The sequence below is a fragment of the Otolemur garnettii genome, unplaced genomic scaffold (assembly GCF_000181295.1).
Source record: "Otolemur garnettii isolate 467f Iridium unplaced genomic scaffold, OtoGar3 scaffold00011, whole genome shotgun sequence".
Classification (NCBI taxonomy): domain Eukaryota; kingdom Metazoa; phylum Chordata; class Mammalia; order Primates; family Galagidae; genus Otolemur; species Otolemur garnettii.
Window position 1 is genome coordinate 20,783,517 of NW_003852406.1, and position 21,217 is coordinate 20,804,733.

The window sequence follows — 21,217 nt, forward strand, 5'->3', positions numbered from 1 at the left end:
GTGAGCACCTCTAGTCCCAGCTACTTGGGAGTCTGAGGCATGAGGATCACTTGAGCCCAAGAATTTGAGGTTGCTGTGAACTTTGACAATGCCATGGCACTCAATCCCAGGGTGATAGAGTGAGACTCTGTCTCAAAATTTTTTTTTTTGCCTGCTTTACCAGCACAGCTTTGGTGTTTGCAAAGGAGGGAGGTGGGTGATTGAGAACTCACATCTCTTCTGATCCTATGATTCTCTGTGTTTCTCCGGCACCCACCCAGTGCTCCCCTGAGAAGCCTGAGGGAGGGAGCCACGCTGTGGGTTTGCTGGGACAAGAGATGGGAAGGTGTGTTGGGGAGAGGACTCCTTGGGGCCTGGCACACAGTGGGCCTGGGCTTTGGGGAGGAGGTTGGTTGGGGTTGAGGTTGAGGATGTGCCAGAGGTGTGTGCCCTGCATGCCAGGCTGTACCGAGACTCTGAGGGTAGTGGGCCAGCCGTCATCCAGCATGGGGCCGTGGTCAGGGTCCTCCAGGGAATATTCAACTGAGAAGGTCACTGGCTTCACATAGTCGGCAGTATCCTGTGAAGTAAAAGAGAGCAGGGATGAGAGAGGAGGGAACATTATTTTCTGGGTCAGGACCACTGATGCTGAGCTAGAACATCCACTTCCCCAAGGCCGGGAGAGTGGGGAGCTGCACTGTTGGCCATCTGTAGTCCATGGTGAGTGGAGGCTCCCAGGGGGGTCTGTGGATAGAGAGGGGGGCCTAGTGCGTGCCCGCCCAGCTGCCTCACCAAGCTCCTGCTCATCCTACAGGGCCCCATTACTTGATGCTCAGCCTGCAGCAGGCCTGGCAGCACCGCCCCGGCCCCCGCCCCACCCCACACTGCTCAGACCTGGGTCGAACCATCTGACTGTGTGTGAGTCTTCCCTCCCCAGTATGGAATAGGCCAGAAGTCTCTCAGCACAATCCTGCCACCAGAATAAGGGCTCAACAATATTGAATTGATGGATGAACAGACATGTGAAAAGGATAGAGCATTGAGCTTGGTCCTGAGCACAGATGGTAAATGAAGCAGGGTGCTCTGATCTGTCTAAAAATCTCCCCTGGAACCTGCAAGCCCTGACGTGAGTGGCTTCTCGGTATTAAGGCAGTGGCCCTTAAACCTGAGTTGGCATCACAGTCCCCTGGGGGCCTGTTAACACACGGGGTGCTGGCCCCACTCCTGGAGTGTCTGAGTCAGTTGGTCTGGGATGGGGCTGGAACAAGCACATCTCCATCAGGTTCCCAGGTGATGAGGCTGCTACTAGTGTGGGACCACATTGTGAGCTGCTGCGCACACATGTCAGAGGGGGCCACGTTAACAGATCCACAGGCTTCTCACCTGCTCCTGCCTGGGGCCAGGTGGGCTCTGCTTGCATCTCTGCTGTGAGAGCTATGACCTGGGTATCTGGTGTGTCTGGGTGGAAGCACATTTCTCATGTTCCCTGGAATAGAGCACCAGGCCACTGCCCTGCTGTGACACCACTGTCCCCTCTCTGTTCCTCCTTCCAGCTTGGCTTGCCCATACACCGTCCACCTTGTCTGGTCTTCGCCTTCACCTGATGCCTACTTATCCCTTGCTTGGAGTCACCCCTCACCAACCTCTCTCTCTGACAGACCTTAGCAAACTCATCTCCTTGCCCTGAGCATCTGAGAGCTGGGGATGGGGGTTGGAGAGTGGGACAGTGATGTGTTCAGTAGTGTGTCCTGGTAGCCTCCTTCTGAGGCATGACATGGGGTCTGGGATGGCCGAGGTCTGAACACTGCCTCCATTGGCCTCCAGGGTCTGTGTGTATGTGTGTGTGGGGGGGCGCAGAACCAGCTTGGCAGCGGGCTCTCCCACAGGAGGTGCTGCTGTCTCTACTTCCTGTGGGAGTCTGGGCTCTGCTGCTGGGGCTGCCAGGCTTACCAGGACGTGGAAGTTGATCCGCTCACAGTGCTCCTGGTTGGAGGACAGCAGGACTGCTCTGTTGGCAAATCGGTCCCCGCCCTCGTCCAGGTGGGCCCTCGGCGTATACCGCCTCTCGTCCATGGTGGCGTTGTATCTGATGCCTGGGGAGGGGAGACGACCAGACCACCAAAGTGGAGCCACATTCCCATCCAAGACTGTCTGCCTTTCCGTCAAAATAGCTTCTGGGAAGTCTGCCTCCTCCAGGAAGCCCTCCAGGCTGGCCAGGGAAGGGCTGCTCTTTGTGCCTCACAGGGGCCAATGTGGGTGGGAAACTTCCACACAGAGAGCAAGTGATTGTGTGAGAAAGGGCAAAGGATGGCAGCAGAGAGGAAGGAGTAGAGAAAGAGAGGAGGAAGAAATGGAGGGCTGTGCGCCAGAGGAGAGGGGACAAGGTGAGAGGCTGAGTGGCGCTGCATCGAGCCCGGGCTGTGCCAACACCCCTCTGCACTGCTCCCTTCACCTTCCCTGCCCTGGCCTGGGGTCCCTGTCAGGGCTGGTCAGGCCCCTCCTGCTGGCTCCTCAAGCCTATGACTCAGTTCTGGGGGAGAAGGCATGAAACCTCCTTCCTTTCAACTGGGATAATCTTTTGCCAATTCTAGGAGAGGTGTGGTCCCTTCTGTACCCCTTCAACCCTCCAGGCCTGTGTCTCTCTCCTCTCATGGATGGACACTGAAAGAGAAGGGTAGAGCCACCCAGGCCCACCTTTGTCTTCATCTTCCCTGGGACACTCTTGTTTTCTTTGGCCCTGCTCCTAGGCTGTGGGATGCCACCTACAGTCCCGTTCCCTGTGCTGGTCCAGTCAGGTCCTTGTACCTGCTGCTGTCACTTCCTAGGGCTGCCTGTGCCCAGCACTGTCGTGGGTGGGTGTCTAACTCCAGCTTTGCATGGAGTGATGGATCCTCAGAGGGAAATCGCCCTGCCACAGACTCAGAGCCACTTCTGAGCAGGGACCTCTGCTCCTGGGGCCTCGCTGGCCTGGCCCCCTTGCTCCCAGCTCCCCTCTGCTGGACTCCTGGATTGTACTCTTTTTCTGTGTCCAGAAAAGGCTTCCATAGCCCCGCCTTGCTCCTCTGCATTCAGCCCCGTGTTCTGATCCAAACTCTGCATTCAGACTGCTTCCTTCTCCCGTCCTTGGTCTCATTGGTCACCCTGCTCACTGTTACCCTCACCCCGACATGACATCCCCTCTTCGCCCCTTGACGTTAGAGCATCTAAGTGGCATCCAGCAGTCATCGAAGGTGACTCTAGGGTGATCCAGCACTTAGTACCCATTTCAGGGAAAGCCCAGGCTTTGACCCAGAGTGACACAGAGTCCGGGGGAAGACTGAAGCTGCAGGGTAGGGAGGGGAAGGGGGCCTGGTTTACCAACAGTTGCCATTTGAAAATGGGGTGCGAGGAAGATGGGCGTGAAGCAGAGGAAGGCGGCCAGGCAGGTGGCGTCCCTGCCGCTGCGCCTGCAGTCCCGGTGGAAGATGTTGATCTTGGAGGGCTCGAAGTGGAGGCTGGCATTGATCCGAACCACCGGGCGGGACCTGGAGGAGGAGGCCAGTGAGTAGAATCTGGAGGGTGGGGTGGGAGGGGTGAGGTGGAGGGCGGAGAGGATTGGCCAGACAGCAGGGAGGTGGCGGGTGGTGAGGTCCCGAAACCTCACAGCCCTGAAGCAGCCTTCCTCGTTTTCTCAGGGTCTACGCCCGCTGTTGACCTCTGGCCCTATGACACTTGACAGCAGGGGTTCCCCCACCAGGTATATGTATTCAGGGCATCAGAAGAGCTTTAAAAACTCCTGCTGCCTAAGCTGTACCCCAGGCCAAACCAAGTCAGAATCAGGCATTAGGGTGCTTTAAAGCAGTGCTTCTCGGTTTCACTGTCTCTGCATAGCCCTGATGGTGTTAAAATGCAGATGCTCATCCCAAGTGTTGGCTCTGGCTCTGCCTTTCTTTTTCTTCCCTCCCTCCCTTTCTTTTTTCTTTTCTTTTCCTCTCCTCTCCTCTTTTCCTTTTTTAGACAGAGCCTCACTCTGTTACCTTGGATAGAGTGTGAAGCCGTCATAGCTCACAGCACCCCCCAAACTCTTGGGCTCCAGATCCTTTTGCCTTAGCTTCCCGAGTAACGAGGACTATAGACACCTGCTACAATGCCTGGCTAGTTTTTCTCTTTTTAGTATAGATGAGGTCTTGCTCTTGCTCAGGCTGGTCTCAAACTCCTGAGCTTTAATAATCCACCTATCTCAGCCTCCCGGAGTACTCAGATATCAGGCGTGAGCCACCCTGCCTGGTTCTGCAGCCGGGTTCTGCATTTCCAACAAGCTCTCAGGCAGTGATGTGGACACTCTGTGGATTACACTTCCAAGAGCAAGACGTTAAAGCTCCTCATGTGCTTCCCAGTGTGCAGACTGTGCTAGAGCTTCCTCCCCATCCACCCCAACACCGCTCCCACTAGGTGGCCAAGGAAATACAAATTTACTCTTATGTTGGTCTAGTTAAACCTAATTAGGAAAGGAAACTTACTGCCTCTCAAAGCCATGGATTTGTATAAAAAGCAACATAAGTAACGTGATTTGTATGTTTCAAAGTTTCAACATGACTGTATGTGCCAATACTCTGCTCTTAGCAAGTTGACTGGGATGAATTTGAGTCTTGGCTCCACTATGTCCTCACCTGGACCTTGGTAGGTCACATGACCTCTCTCATAGGAGAGGACAAGGAGGTGGGTGAGGATGGCTCTGGCAGTGTACAGCATGGTGTAAACACTGGGTTAAATCAGAGGTTAAACCATTGGAATGGCCTGGGGATTTTTAACTGCAGCCTGGGTCTCTCCAGTAGAATTCAGTTTTAATTGGCCAGGTTAAGCCTGAGCAATGATGTTTTAAAAGCTCCTGGGTGACAGTCACATTTGAGAACCTCAGGGTTTGACCATAAAGTCTTCCCCAAGGGCTCTGGCCCACAATGTCATCACTATATAGCTAGCACATAGGTCTAGACTACAGAAGCTAGAGCTTGATCAAGCCCCTTTTGTGTGACTGAGTATCTTTGGCTGTGTGTATATACATGTCTGTCATTTCCTACAATGAAGTTTACGTGTCGTTTTAAAGACTTGCTGGGCTATGTCTATCCTCTACCCCAGGCCTTAGTCACTGTCTTGTTTTCTCGGCTAAAACCTACTGGGTGAATATCTTTGCTATGCCTTTTAAGCCCAGGCTGCTGTTGCTGCCAATACCACCCAAAACCTAAGAGCCCCACGTATGGCACAGACCTTCAAAGAGAGACCACATGCTTGTGCACTGGCTGGGGTGGACCTGCACAAACCCAGGCTTTCCAGTGCACGGCCTGGGAGTGGGGGGCAGTGGATGTTTGGCTGTGACAGACGAGGGATCTGAAGGAGCTGGCAAGTCTGCTGCTGCCCTTCCTCCACCACAGTGGGCTGTTCTGTGCTGCCGCTCTGGAGATGCTGAGATGCAGAGCGAGGTGACACTGGCTTGCTCAGTACCCACCCTCCTTCCCTGCTTCAGTCCTGCCTCTGGGACTGAGCCGCTCCCAAAGCACTCAAACAGAGGCTTTTGCCTCAGGCTCCGTTTTCTAGGGCACCTGGACAAAGACATTTCCCTACAGGATTGTAATGTTCTTGAGGACCAGGAGAGAAGCCTTTCTTTATTCCCCCTGAAAAGTCACATATTTCTGTTTAAAGCCTTTTCAAAGCTGTATGAAAAGTATGATTGCATTTACATAAAATCATGAGTAGGTGGGAAACAAGATTGGGAGGAAATATGCTAAAACATTCATTCACAAATTATCTTCAAGTTATTGTATTTATGATGAAAAATATCTCATCAACATATATGAAAAAAAAGAACCTCAAAATGTTTTTGGCTTAAAAAGTAGCCAACACTTGGTGAAAGGTATGGGCTTTTAGAAAGCATTAAAACAAGGCCCCAAATAAAGGAGAGGAGACATCGAGGGCGTTGGAAGAAAGAAACCTCCATGTTACATAAGCACTCCTCCACGGTAACAGAGAGGGAAAGATCCTCCCAGCTGCTAAAAATACGCTGCTTGATTTGAAAAGCTAACGTGGAAGAAATGCCCAAGGAGCTAGAACTCTTAGGGCAAATTCTAAGAGGGGCTTTTGGACAGGACCCCAAGATAACATATAGTGATACTATGGAAAGGGAATTTGTAACCAGCATGGAATAAGAAAAGGGTGAGTTTGGCTGATGATGGTTAAAGACAAGGGACAAAGAGATCCCAGGGTCTATCTTCTGTTGTTGTCTTATTTTTTTTTTTGAGACAGATCTTGCTCTGTTGCCTAGGCTAGAATGCAGTGGTGTCATCATGGCTCATTGCAGCTTCTAATGTCTGGGCTCAAGTGAATCTTCCTCCCTCAGACTCCCGAGTAGCTTGTACCACAGGTGTGTGCTACTATGCCTGGCTAATTTTTAAGTTTTCTGTGGAGTCCAAGTTCTCAGTATTGTACAGGCTAGTCTAGAACTCAAACTTCCCACCTTGGTCTCCCAAAGTGCTAGGATTATAGGCACCTAAGTCTCCACACCCAACCCTGAAGCATATCTTTTATTATTATTATTATTGAGACAGAGTCTCACTATGTAGCCCTTGGTAGAGTGCTGTGGCATTACAGCTCACAGCAACCTCAAACTCTTTGGCTTAAATGATTCTCATGCCTCAGCCTCTCAAGAAGCTGGGACTACAGGTGCCCGCCACAACACCTGGCTATATTTTTGTTGTTGTTGTCATTGTTCTTTAGCAGGCCCAGGCTGGGTTTGAACCCCCAGCCTTGGTGTATGTGGCTGGCACCCTAACCACTGAGCTACAGGTGCCAAGCCAGCATGTCTTTTAAATCCTGTATCCATCATGACCCTCTGGAGAACCCAACAGTCAGAAGTGGGGAAACCAACCACAGAATCACAGCACTGCCAAGGGCGCCCACTGCCAGGTCGACAAGCCCATCCTCATTGAGGTCCAATTGCCCGTGGATGCTGCAGCCAAAATACTGGAGGCCTGGAGCCAGCTCTGATGCTGAGATTCTCTGCAGGGAAAAGAAAGAGTAAGGTGTCGGCATGCTGTGAGTGTGTGTGCAGGGCAGGGAAGCTCTAAGGTGGAGACACAATTGAGAGCTGGGGGGAGAGCCTGTTTGAAACCATCAAGAAGCTTCCCCATCCTAAACCTTCTACTTCTGTGTCCTGTCATGGGCATCTAAAATTCCCACCATCAAAGTTCTATTTTTAAATTAAAATAGGCAAAGAATTTATAACTGCAATACTAAAAGCAGTTACAATAAAAACGAAACCCACAAAGCTTCTACACAGTAAAAGAAGTAGTCAAGAGTGAAGTGTCAGCCCACTCCCACTGTAGGAGAAAATATTCACAAACTGTATATCTGACAAAGGATCAGTATCCAGAATCTACAAGGAACTGAAGCAACTCAGCAAGAAAAAAAAAACAAAAAAACATTAAAAAGTGGGCAAATAATATGAACAGATAGTTTTCAAAAGAAGATATACAAATGGTCAATAAGCATATGAAAAATATCACTAATCATCAGGGAAATGAAAATTAAAACCACAATGAGATACCGTCTTACTCCCATTAGAATGGCCATTACTAAAAAGTCAAAACACAACAGATGTGGGTGTGGATGTAGTGGACAAGAATGCTAACACCCTGCTGGGGGGAATGTTAATTAGTGCAAACTCTACAGAGATCAGTATAGACATTTATCAAAGAATTAGATCTACCATCTGATTCTGTAACCCACGACTGGGTATGTCCCCAGAGGAAAATAAATCATTATATCAAAAAGATACCTGCCTTATAATGTTTATTGCAACATAATTCACAATTATAAAGATATGAAATCAACCTAAGTGCCCATCAACGACAAGTAGCTAAAGAAAATGTGGTATATATGTAACATGGAGTACTGCTCAGTGATCAGTAAGTGTGAAAAAATGTCTTTTGAAGCAACTTGGTTAGAACTGGAGGTCATTATCTTAAGTGCAGTAACTCAGGAACAGAAAAATAAATGCTGTTTTCTCACTTATAAGTGGGAGCTGAACTATGGCTACAGAAGGACACACAGAGTGGTATAAGGCTACGGTCCCCAACCCCTGGGTCTTGAACTGCTGGTCTGTGGCCTTTTAGGAACCAGGAAGCACAGAAGGAGGTGGGCCAAGCAAGTGAAGCTTCATCACTCCCCATCGCTCCCGTCACCGCCTGAGCTCCGCCTCCTCTCAAAAGGAAACAGGGTTAGATTCTTGCAGGAGCCTAAACCCTACTGTAAACTGCGCGTGTGAGGAAGTAGATTGCAGGCTCCTCTTAAGAATCTAATGCCTGATGATCTGAGGGGAGCCGAGGCGGTGATGCTGGCACTGGGGAGCAGCTGCAAATATAGATTATCATAGTAGAGAGGTTTGATTGCACAGAGACCATAATAAATCAACGGCTTGCAGACTGATATCAAAGCTACCACCCCTCCCTCAGTCTATGGAAAAATTGTCTTCCATCAAACTGGTCTCTGGTGCCCAAAAGGTAGGACACTGCTGATATAAGGGACATTAGAGAATCACAAGGGGTGGGGGGTGGAAAGGGATGAGGATGAACAATTACCTATGGGGTACAACGTACGCTTTCTGGGTGAGGAGTACACTAAAATTCCAGACTTCACCCTCATACAATACGTACATGGAATGGAATTAAACTCAGACACCTTAAATCTATTTCTTAAAACCTAAGAAAAAAAAGAAAAGGAAAATCCTGGGCAGGGTTATGATTACCCTGAGTTCATTACCTTGAGTTCATTTATCACTCCTGTGGCCAGGATATAGAGTTTTGTTTTTTTAGCAGAAGACAGAAAGAGGAGTGGTAGGTAGAGAAAAGAGTAGCTAGTATAGGTCACAGAGGGAAAGATGGAAAACTAAGAGAACAGAGCTGGAATAAATGGCTACCTCACCGTTTTGAAAACTATAGGGCGGTGCCTGTGGCTCAAAGGAGTAGGACACCAGCCCCATATGCCGGAGGTGGTGGGTTCAAACCCAGCCCCGGCCAAAAACTGCAAAAAAAAAAAAAAAAAAATTGACCTGGATTTCTACCTATCTCCTTAAACCAAATTCAATTATAGGTAAATGAAATATTTGAATGTAAAATTAAAAAATACATATGGTGTCTTAAAAGAGTTCCCAAGGAAGTGTAAATACCTGTTACCTGGCTGGTAACCCATCAGCTTCTCTAACCTTGGTATGCTTATTAGGCTATTTTAACCAGTAAAACATATGGGCAAAATGGTGCTCTCAAGGGGATGGGACATGATATGGGTCAGTTTTGAGGGGAGTGAGGTTTCCAGCATGAAGCATTTCTAGAGAAGAATGAGCCCAGACGGGACCTCTCCACTCCTCGTCCATTGCACACATGAATGAAGGGCAGGCAGGCCTGGGACTTTCTACTGACTTGTTAGGGGGATAAAGTTAAGCAAAGAGAGGGTGCAAATGGGAGTGATGGAAGGTCCTGATGATAAAATGCACCCATTTCAAAATTTAGACTAGAGGCAAGTATAGCTAGGGCAGACTGGAATCCCTTCCTATGTGAGAACAGAGAAGGAAGCTGGGGACCATCCAACCACACGCAGGCTACTGGGACTCCTATGGTCATCTCTGCGCCACCCACCTCCCAGGGGGCCTCACCTGCTTGGGCTTCTTCAGGATGCTGCCTCGGAAGCCATGGAAGATGTAGATGACTCCTCTGTGGTTGTCCTCCAGAGGGGCTCCCACCACCACGTCATTGTAGGAATCTTGATTGAGGTCTCGAACTGAGGCAATGGAGGCCCCAAATCGGGCATTCTGGTAACTGTGGGAATCCTCCAGCGTTCCATTGTAAACACAGCGGTTCTGCAAAACCAGGGCCAGGAAAGGCTCAGGGGAACTCGGCTAGTGCTTTCGTGGTCTTGACTCCCTCTGCCTGCTCCACTCCACTTTCCCAGAATCTCTTTTCTTACTGCATGAGCCCAGTGACAGGGGAGGATGCCATTGTCCTCTGGCCTGGCCCCAGCAGGGGGACACTGGACTCTTAGCAACCCATTTTCCTCACAGTTGCACATGTCAGAACAGTTCAGCTGCCCCTGAGATGCTGCCTGGCCCCCCGGTCAGCCGTACCTGTCTCAGGTGATAGACGTACACCTTGCCTCGCTCACGGCCCTCACTGAAGTACATGGGTGCACCCACCAGCAGGACGTCAGTCACACCGTCGCCATCAATGTCCATTGAGGTGATCTCGCTCCCAAAGTAAGAGCCTATCTGCGGCACACGACGGGAAAGGGGAGTCGGCTGGCTGCCCACCTTGCACAGCTGAGAGCCCTGGCCTTGGCCATGGAGGGAGGCCAAGGTCATCCTTTGCCTCCAAAGTTTTGGTGAACAAAGGCCATCTCCTATGCCCTCCCTTTCTCTCCCTCTCTGGAGTGGACACACTGTTCTGTTTGCCCTTCTTCCTTTCCTTCCTTCCCCTTCTGTTGCTCATCCCTTCCCCCGCTCCTCTTTCTTTCCATGATTTAACTTTAGTGATGTCCATTTGTTATGTTTGTAAGTGATACAATGGCAAAAATAAGGAAAATATTTAAAAAATAAAGAAGAAAACAAGGTACCCACAGTCTCAACATCCAAATATAATTGCCATTCATGGTTTAGTGTTTTTTCTTCTAGTTTTTTTTGCAGTTTTTGGCTAGGGCTGAGTTTGAATTCACCACCTCTGGTATATGGGGCTGGTGCCCTACTCCTTGGAGCCACAGGCGCTGTCCTCTTCTAGTCTTTTTTTTCCTGAGTTGTGTTGCCTGTGTGTATGTATGTGCATTCTTATTTTTACAACTTGGGATCATATTACCTATACAGTTTACATACTAATTTTTTTTTTTTTTTGAGACAGAGCCTCAAGCTGTCCCCCTGGGTAGAGTGCTGTGGCATCACAGCTCACAGCAACCTCCAGCTCCTGGGCTCAAGCGAGTCTCCTGCCTCAGCCTCCCGAGTAGCTGGGACCACAGGTGCCCGCCACAACGCCTGGCTGTTTTTTGGTTGCAGCTGTCATTGTTGTTTGGCGGGCCCAGGCTGGATTCGAACCCACCACCTTAGGTGTACGTGGCTGGCGCCTTAGCCACTTGAGCCACAGGCGCCAAGCCTACATAATAATTTTTTAATAAAACATTGTATTGCAAGCATTTCTCCATGATGTATGGTTTTTACTACAATATAGTCACTGGTGAGTCCACGATACTCCAAATTACTCATGTATCAGAATATATTTAATCCATCCTCTATGAGCTTGTTTTCAATTTTTAACATTAGAAACGACTCTGGGATTAGTGTCTTGGATGGTGAATTATGATCTCTTTCAGTGCCTGTGGACTTGCTGTGTTTCTCTTCTGCCTAGGGTGTAGTGGGTGCCCCACTTTGGTGACAGCACCACTCACCCCCTGACCAGAAAACTGAGGGTCCTTCCTGGCTCTACCCTTCATTTCCTTCACCCAAAACCCCATGGACCAGCTCTGCCCTGTAGATGTCAATACCACCTCCCCCACCCCCCTTCTTTGTCTTCCCTCAGCTTCCTCCTAGCCTCAGGCTGGCCCCTCCAGCTCCCCCCACCCACAGCAGCCACAGTGGCCTCTAATTGCTGACTGTGCTGTCACTTTGCCTTAGGAATAAAGTCTAAACTCTCCCGTATGACCCTGCTAGACCAACCTCAGGGGTTGGGGGAACAGAGGCTGAGGAGGGAGGTTTGGCTGTACTCCTGCCAAATCCAGTTTTTTCTCTTCTTCAAAAGCCCCAGCTCCTGGCGGGGTTCTGGACTTCTCCTGCACAAGCTTTTTTCCTGCCTGCACCTCCATTCCCTCTGCCCTCCCCAGATGATGCCCTGCCATCCCTCGGGTCTCTGCTGAAGTGTTACTTCATGTTACAAGTGACACTGTCCCTAATTCCCCCACTGCACTCCCTGCAATGGGTGCCCCCTCATGTGCCCTCTGACCCCCACTCCTCCCACCACCCTCTGGGCCTCACCAGGGTGGGCATTGGGCCCTGTGTTCCCTTGGGGCATGGATCCTGTGTCTGGCACACAGAAAGTACTTAATTAATGTGTTTTGGATCCCTGGGTTGCTTAGGAAAGAAGGCGCCACCCTTTCCATGGGCAGCCCCGGTGAGATGCTATAGTGCACAGCCTTAGGAGAGCGCATGTGAGCCCCACACTCTTAGGAGAGATGGTCTTCCTCACTTCACAGGGAAGGAGGTGAAACTCAGAGAATGGGAGTTGCTTGCCCAAGGTCAGAAGGCTGGTCTCGGGGAGCTGGTTGGAACTCAGATCTGACTCCCTTGCCCATACATGGCTCACCCTCCCATGGCCCTCTCTTGGCTCAGGGTATTTTCAGAAGAAATCTATTGGAAAGTATTAGAAGCTTTTATCTAAGGAGAAAGATAAAAAGAAAGCAGAAGAGAGAAAAGTGAAATAATAAGGAGAGGGCGGGCAGAGGGAAGAGATGTGCCTACATAGAGTAATTAAGAGGCAGACGGAGAGCAAGTCAGGGAGCAGGGAGGGAGACATTTGTCTAAATATGTGGCCTTAGCTATGTGGGTCACTGCAATTTGGAATCCACTTAATTTAGCTGCCTTCAGCTCTGCGGTTTCTCGTTCGGATGTTGGAGGCAGAACTGAGCAGGAAAAATGTCATAAATTCATCAGCAAATTCCCTCCAGCTCTCAAGGTCTAGCCTTCGATTCCTGAGAGAGTTGGCCCTGGGGGAAATGTGGGGGGGGGGGCAGGGCCGAGGTTGAGAGCCCAGCGCCATGAGACAGGAGGAGGAATGGCAGCCCTTAGCATTCTGCAGTAAGAGGGATGTAGGCTGGCCACAGGGAGGAGCAGGTTGTCACGGTGACAGGACAAGGGCAGGAGGTGATGCAGGGGCAGGGCTGTTCCCAGGCTCAGGAGAGCCAAAGGGAGCTGGAAACAACAGGGAGGGGCCCACATAGCGTTCAGCTCAGACCCAGGGCCATGGACGCTGTTAGTCGGGAGGAGCTAAGGCCTGGTTTGGGGGACACTGGGGGGTTAGGAGGTGGCATAATGCCAGAAAGCCCTATCAAGGGGTTTGACCTGGCCACAAATGTGCAATATAATCCAAAAAGAGCCACGTTGCTTCCCTGGGCCCCAGGTCTCCTTGGCCTGATTTCACCACCAATGACTTCTCACAGCTTTCCAATTGCATTCATCACAATCCGACGTGAGACTCTTAGCAGTGCAGTCTGCTTGCCAGCTATATCCCAGAGGGGCAGTGGCTTCCCATTCTGCATCATCACCAGGAAAAGTGGAGATGTTAGCACCCTGGTGTCCCCTGGGGCCTTCTGTAGGTGGATGCACAACTCCTGCCCATGCCTTCAGGACGCCTAGCAGCACTGGCCTGCCTGTGTTCCCGCCCTTTCCGTTTGTCCGACCCGCCTGCCCCTCCTTACCTGCTCGCCCCGCAGAGCCTGGTGGATGGTGAGGCTCCTGTTGTTGTGCATGGTGAACAGGATGACTTTGCCCGTGTGGTTGAACCGCGGGGCTCCAGCCACGTACACCCGCCCCTGCCTGGAGGACACGACCGATGTGACTGTGTACCCTGCCACAGGAGGAAACAGGCTGGTCTCTGGTGCTGTGTCCTCAGCAGGTCTTGCCAGGGCCCGGCTGGTGGCTCAGCTGTGCCGGAGGGTGGGCCAGAGATAGGGGTAGGTGCAGGGCTGGCTGGGTAGGTGCCTGGGAGAGGCAGGACCCAGGAAAGGGGTGTGGAGGGTGGGGAAGCCTCACTGCACCCCACCTCATGCTGGAGAAAATAAAGGAAGCCAGGTGGGGTCGCTAAAAGACATTACTGACTTGAAATGTTCATGTCTGCCCTTTGCCCACTCACGAGCAAGGCAGAGCAGGGAGCAAGGAGCTGGACGAACTAGAGCCACACTTCATTTTATGTGGACAGGCTTTGTGTGTCCCTACCAATCTCCTCTCTCTGGGACCAATCGGCATTGCGTCAGTTACCCCCACCTCCTGCTGAGTTGCTCACTGATGGCTAGAGGGTGAGCTGCCGAGGAGGAAGGAATTACTCCGCTGGGGCTGGGGTATTCACATTAGTCTTAGGGATCCTCACAGCCCCAAAGCTTGGCAGACTCAAAGAAGGAAGCTCCAGGCTCCTTTCCGTCCCACACAAACAGGGCAAATGAGAAAGTCGAGGAAACCAGGGGCTCTTTTGAAACGGCTACCGATCTGCTTTCCTATATGGTGTGCCTGACCCGTGTGGGTCTTGAGTCTCCCGGGAGATGAATGGCAGCACCCTCGACCAGTCTCCTGAAAGTGGGGCCCCAGCTGGTGTGGCAAGCCCACGGCACCCCAGAGTCTCGGTTTCTGCCCAATAATCTTGGATGCTGGATCCCAGATTTTAGATGGGTGTTGGGCCTTGTTGGCAGTTCCAGGGCTATTTCTGGGGGACAGATGTCCCTTTCTGCTGTGAGCATGTGTCATTTCATGTGTGCACATGAGTGTGTGTGGTGCATATGACGCACACGTGTGTGCAGCCCCTGTCACTCAGGTCCGGCCGGCCACTTCCAGAATGGCTGCAGGATATGCCCAGGCGTGTGGGGAGCACAGGGTGGCCCATCCTGGTTCCAGACATGTTTTGACTCTTGGCAGTGTGTTCTGGGAAGTGGGGCTTGGTAGGTTGGTAAGGCCAGGACCTTGCACTGGTCTGGTTAACATGGCCCTTTATTTAGAGCGACCATCAACATACAGAGGTGGGGTGAGATTTGCCTCGTGGTGTGGAGCAAAAATTTCTTCCAAGCTGCACCCTTGGTGGTACTATTGAAAATATCCTCAGTTGGCCGTGGGCTTTTAGGCCTTCTCAGAAGGAGGGACACTGTCCGGCTTGGCAGCAGCTCTCAAAGCTCATAGAGCTTCCTGCTTCCTAGCCATCTGTTATCTGTGCCTTCCATTCCCAGGTGGCCCTGGGACATTCTGAAGCTGGGCTGACCTCCCCAGGGCCTGATGAAGGATGGAGCAGAGCCCTGGCCAGAAATCCTCACGGCTTCCTCAGTGTGGAGCTGAGGGCCAGGCCTTCCCATTTCCTCCCCCAGAGGGAGGAGTCTTCCAGCAGAGACCTCTGCCCTACCAGTAAACTCAGACACTGCCCTCCCTGGATGAGTCCCAGAGGGAGAAGGAGGAGAGAAGGCACCCTGGGGACCCCTCAAGGAGGCGACTGTGGTTAAGGCAGGACAGCTGGGTCTCATGAGTGTCCTTGAGCCTGACTCCACCCTGCCAGGGTTTCTGGGAGGAGAAGCAGGCTGCCTGTCCTGGGCAGGCGGGATTCATCCTGCTGTGCCCTCACTCAGATACCTCCAATTGCTCCTTATTGCCAACAGGAAAAAGCTCAAACCCCCCAGCTTGGCATCTGAGGCCTCCTGCTGCTCCAGCCCTAATGTGCCTTCCCCTCTCTGTGCCTACTCTGCCCCTGCGCTCCAACTGTTAACAGTCTAGTTCTCAGGTCCTGAACTGCCGGCCACTTCCCATGCCTCCCTCCTTTGCTCGGCCCTTCTTGACTTATTCAAAACTTCCCTGTCTCTGAGGCCCAGTGCAGGCTCTGAGCCCCAGAGTGTGCCAGCCTGCTGGCCACAGCCACCCATATCACTTCCCTCTTTCACTTGGAGTTAACCCATGGAGCCCTGGGACATTGCTGATGTGATCTCTCTTCCAGCTTGTGCCATGTGACACCTGTGCCTCACACCCCCCTTCCTTGGTTTCCTCACTTTCAGTGCAGGGCTGGGCACAATAGAACACAGTCGGCTCCAGGTAAAGGGGTGGTGGCCTTTGTGCTTCTGATGTTGTTCCCAGGAGCATTTGCCAAGTGAGGACTCCCTTATCTGTGTTGTCATCTGAGTCCTTACCTCACTGTGTTATCATCATCTATGCACATGTCTCTGACCCCACCAGCCGGAAGGTGGCTTGGGGGGCAGGGGCTGTTGTGGCATCTGAGGCCTCCTGTTGCTCCAGCCCTAATGTGCCTTCCCCTCTCTGTGGCATCTGCAGCTTGGAGCAACAGAAGGCCTCAGATGCCTCACTGTTGTGCTCTGAGACCTCAACCACAGGCACTCGTCACACAGTCCAGATTTAGCACCTTGTTGATTAAATGGAACCCAGGTCCTGGGGCCAGGTGCTATTGGGAAATTTCTAGGGATCTATGCCTCTGAATTTTCCAGGATAGTCCCAATCCCAGCACGTTGTCCTATTGTCAGCAGAGAATCTCAAAGTTGGGGTTGGAAATGGTAACCACAGTGTGGGCAGTGTGTGGCTGGCAGGATGTGTGGCTGAAGGGGTGAGGAACAAAGTTGGGGATGGGACGAAGTGCTTGTCACATCCTGGGCATGGAGCTGGGTGTGGTAGATGCCAGGCTGGAGAGGAAATGGCCTCTGCTCTTCAGGGCTGGTGCACACAGTCCCCTCGACAAGTGGTTGGTGGGGGGGCTCTGCAGACTCTGGGGTCCCTCCTTGCCTATGACCCAGAAGCCACCCCTCCACTGGGCTCTTACCCAGGTATGCACCGTGGTTCTTGAGCTCCTCGGGAAACTCCTTCAGGTAGGACTCGCGGTACGGAATAACCTTCCCGCCACTTGTTTCCTTCAGCACAGCTCCGTTCCAGTCATAGGCACCAACAGCTCCCAGCAGAATCCCATCCTGGAATTGGGCAGGGGGCACACCTCAGCTCCTGTTCCTGCTGGCCCCTTGCTGGGAGCCACACCAGGTCCTCTGACCAGTGAAATATCTGCCAGCCACCCTGGGCACCTTTTCCTGGGATCATTATCAAGCAACCTGATTTCCAGCCAGGGCTCTTGGCTTTTGAGTGAGCCAAGGAGACGAGCTTAGCCTATCCCATCTTCAGCACAGAATGGGTTAAGCTGATCCCTAGGACAACAATTTAGTAAAACAGGAATGTTCTAGAAACAAACTCCCAATCCCGAGCCAAACCTCCATTCCTCCTTGGGCTTCAAAACCCTCTAAAAACTCTTTGGTCACCATCTGCTCCTACGCTCCTTCCAGCTCCGGCCCTGCCCTTCACGCCTTCGATATTCCCTTGGGGGTCTGAGTAAATCCTGTGGGAAATCTGGATTTACCTTTTTCTTTTGTCAGGAAACATTCTTTGAGGTCTACTTTGTGCCAGGTGCTTACTTGGCTCTGGGGATATTGTTCCTGCCCTCACAGAGCTCAAAGATACTGAGCAAATACTCAAACACACATGTGGTTGCGAACTGTGATAAATGCAATCAGGGAAACCACAGTGAGCTTTAATTTTGATTGGGAGAGGGGTAAGGGAGAGTGTTTTGAGGAACTGATGTTTACCCAGACACCTGAAAGCTGGGAGGAGTAGCAGGGAAGGGCCAGGAACAGCCTGTGCAAAGGCCCTAAGGCTGGAGGGAGTCCAGAGCCTTTGCTTTCAAGGAACTGCTTTCAAGGAACTTTGGTGTCACTGGAGCACTGAGGAAGAGTGGGGCAGAGAGGCTGGACCGGTAAGCCAGGGCCACACCCTGAGGACAGCAGTTTGTTTTTTAGGAGGGTGTTGGCTGCAATGCTTGGGGGGAATTTCCATGTGCTGACCCCATGGCCATTTCCTGAGGACTGGGTCCACTCACTCTGGGGTGCCCTTGCACCCCACCCCCCGTCTTAGATAATCAAATGACTAGTGGGGACAGGGAAACAAACACTAAACACTTGGAAGAGGCAATAAGAATTACCAGGGACAGTGAGGGGCCCAGGGAAGGTGATGGAAGCAGGGAAGGGTCATGTTTCTGGGTTGCCTTGGTGATCATGGGGGTAGGGGCAGATTGTCTGTATGGCAGCTTTGGGCTTTTAAAGCTGGTAAAGTCACCTCTCTTCCACTGAGCCCTTCTTGAACCTGGCTGGCTGGCTGGGTTGGAGGTTCCCCACCACTTTAAAGAGTAAAGTTGATCTTATCAAAGGCTTAAGGAATCCTAACCCTCTTAAGGTAGACCTGCCTGTTCAGACAGAATGTTTTTCCAACTATAAATAAGCTGGTCTTGGGAGAGCCGACTGCTTGGTCATGGTTAAGGCTACTTTCTAATTAGCCTTCTTCCTCTAAATCTGTTTGTGCCTCAGCCTAGGAGGCTCTGACAGTCTGCCAGGGGCAGGATTGGAGCCAGGGACTCAGACATTCACGGTCCCCAAAGTCACCTCCAACATTGGTTGCATGTGGGGTGTGCTCCATTCTTTCTGGGGCACTTTGTCATGTTGGGCTCAGAAATGCTCTGTGACACCAGAAGGATCATAACTGCTCTCAACAAATCAGCACCCGAGGTTCAGAGAGGGGAAGGGACTTTCCCAGGGTCACACAGCAAGTCAGAGGAATGGTTGGGACTTGGACTGGGGAGCGGGGTTGGGCAGAGAAGAAAATAGCCATCACTTTCCCAAACCCCAGTAAAGATCCTGCTTGGGGTTTTCCACCTGGACCCTCCCCTGGGAAGGGTGCACTTTTCTTCCTTTCTTCCCTCCTTCTCTACCTGCTGAATCAGAGTTGGTCAGCAGACCAGCCTCGTCTTTGTTTCATGGAGAGAGCTTTGAAGATGAATTTTTGGCTTTGCAGATGACAGGGAGGTCCTGTGAGGCTTTGAGAAGGTCTGGGATTCACTGGGGAGCCCCCTCGCGCTGACTCTCCACCTGGGGTGTTGAGGAGAGGTTGGGAATTTCTTTGTCTGGATCTGACAGCTAGGGGCTGAGTGGTCACTCACAGCCTCCCACCTATGCCACTTTGCCCCTGGGAGCAGCGGCAGCCTTGGGCCCTCAGTGGGTGGCCCCTTTCCACAGAGTGGGTTTGTTGGGGTCAGAGGACACCTCCCTGAGCACAGGGAGACTGTATGGAGTGGGCAAGTCGAGGCACCAAAGCAAACCTCAGAATGCCACAAACTTCTCAGTGGGAGAAGACCAGCCATTTTGAGTTTGGAAAAAATCTGGAAGGGTGGGGCAAAAAAAAAAAAAAAGGGCTAAAACCCCGACAGCAGAAGCCAGGCATGTGGGTCCAGCTGGGGAACAAACAATGGGGCATTCTGAGCAAAGCTGCATCCCCAGCTCCGCAGCCCTGGCACTGGCTCCCTGAGTTACGGTCTCCTTTCCTGTGGGACCACCTGAGCTCCCATCAGATGTTACTAAGGTGTGCCTGGATGGCGTGACATGGACGGCCCTTCCCACAGGCTGACTTTCCTGTGCTCTGTGCAGACATGAGGTTGCAGGTTTGGTAGCTTTAAGAAGGTCTGAGGCCAATTCTGTGTCCTCCCCTAGGACTCCACTGACTGGAGTGCACGCGGCACTCACCCACCCTCAGATCCTGCCAGCTCAGCTCTTAGCCGCCCACCCTCTGACCTGGCCTCTGCACCAGCCTGCTGAATGCTTACTCGGTGTGTGACCCTATCTCCCAAAGCTCTGTGTACTGGCCAGTCCGTGTCCTAAGCCAGGGTTAGGCTGCAGCCCTGGCACTGGAGGAGGCATGGCCTTGGGCAGCAGGTCTCAACCGGGGGTAGTTTTGCCTCCCAGGTGATGTTTGGCAAGGCCTACAGAGATGTCTGGTTGTTACAGCTGGGGGTAGGGGTGGGGATGCTGCCCGCACCTGCTGGGTAGAGCCCAGGGATGCTGCTAGACGTGCTGCAATGCACGGAACAGCCTCACCACAAAGGGGTATCCAGCCCCAGATGTTATCAGGGCCGAGGTGGAGAATCCCTGGCCTAGTGGTTACAGCATTACAGCATGGACTCTAGGGATAGACATTTTGGGGTTCCATTTCCTGCTCCCAAATTTTTAGCTGTGCGACCTTGGGCAAGCTTCTCTCTCTCTCTCTCTCTCTCTCGCTTAGCCTCAGATTCCTCAGCTGTAAAATTATGTTAATTCTTTTTTAATTCTTAGCACAGTGTTTGGCAGCCAGTGGGTACTTGGTACATAGTAGCTGTTCTCATTAGTGAATTCATCTATAAAGCCTCTCCTAGGAAAGCCAGCATCGGAAGAACCGGATCTCACAGTCAAGGGCGTCATTTTGGTAGCATCTGAGAATTGCTCTGATGGAGTCAAGGGCAGCCAATTTTGGGAGTCCCGGGATTAAGTGACCTGCAGAGCAAGGGGTGAGCGCCTAGTGGGTTAGGGAAGGATCTTAGGAAAACCTTACTAGATTTATTAGTAAGTCTCAGAAGGAACACTTCCAGTTCCATGTCTCAAGATTCAATTTCACAAATATTTTTCAGATATCTACTCAAAGACTGAAGTTCAGAGAGGTTAAATGATTTGTCTGAGGCCACACAACCAGGCAGGGCTTTCCTCTTGCCCAGCGGTAAGGCAGTTAGGATACCAGAGGCCAGCATTTTTTCCTTCCAGCTCTTCTTGGCTTTTTCTAGGCAAGACTGTGAAGCCGGGGGAGCTAGCTATTGGTGGGCCTGTGGGCTGGTGGGATGGGAGACCCCTACAGGGCACGGAGACTGTCCTCCTCCAGATTCCCATCATAGTGACTATAGAGGGGGTGAGGTTCTGTGCCCAGGAGCCCCTCCAAAGGCACACACAACATTTGCAGGGTGGATTATGCTTTCACCGGGTGCCCAAATTCTGTCCTTAGAAGCCTTGTTTCAATAAGCTTAAAATGGAGCTGAGCAAGTAATGAATGAATGGCCAGAAGGTTTAGGTGGGGTGTGGGCAGGAAAGGCCCTTAGCCTTTCTGTGGAGAGGAGGCCCTCTCCATGTGGGAAGCCAAAGGCTGGGGTGGGGGCAGGGGACACCTTGCACTGACTGCTCATTCCAGATCAGAGGGATAGTTGTCAGGGGTCCTGGGAAAGAGACCCAGGAGTGGAGTGTGGGGTACCAGGGCCCATCTTGAGGACGTGGCTTAGGAGGACCCAAATGAACCAGAAATGATTCCTGACACTAGGAGTCAACTTGTAAGCCAGAAGGCCTTAGTTACCATGTCCTGGATCTCTGGGGAGAGGGCTAGGGGATGGCCTTGACTGCCTATCCATGCTGGCAGGTGGAGGAGTCCATTTTTTAGGGATATGGTGGTTCAGGAGGGGGTTACAGCTTTCAAGATCAACCCCTCAGTTTGCCATTATGGATCAGTCTCTTCCTTCCTTCCTTCCTTCCTTCCTTCCTTCCTTCCTTCCTTCCTTCCTTCCTTCCTTCCTTCCTTCCTTCCTCCCTTTCTTCCTTTCTTTCTTTCCTT

At 51.7% G+C, this 21,217-nt stretch overlaps 1 protein-coding gene across 1 annotated transcript in view; it reads right to left on the reverse strand.

Annotated features, from left to right (window-relative positions):
• Window positions 1-21,217, reverse strand: part of ITGA11 (integrin subunit alpha 11) — a 115,606-nt gene that overhangs the window by 18,605 nt on the left and 75,784 nt on the right. The window contains exons 11-18 of the mRNA XM_003784461.2: window positions 16,548-16,692; window positions 13,453-13,601; window positions 10,127-10,267; window positions 9,659-9,862; window positions 6,878-7,008; window positions 3,337-3,503; window positions 1,930-2,072; window positions 449-559 (exon numbers count right to left, since the gene is read on the reverse strand). Coding sequence (XP_003784509.1) covers window positions 449-559; window positions 1,930-2,072; window positions 3,337-3,503; window positions 6,878-7,008; window positions 9,659-9,862; window positions 10,127-10,267; window positions 13,453-13,601; window positions 16,548-16,692 — 1,191 coding nt within the window. The remainder of the gene's footprint in view (window positions 1-448; window positions 560-1,929; window positions 2,073-3,336; window positions 3,504-6,877; window positions 7,009-9,658; window positions 9,863-10,126; window positions 10,268-13,452; window positions 13,602-16,547; window positions 16,693-21,217) is intronic.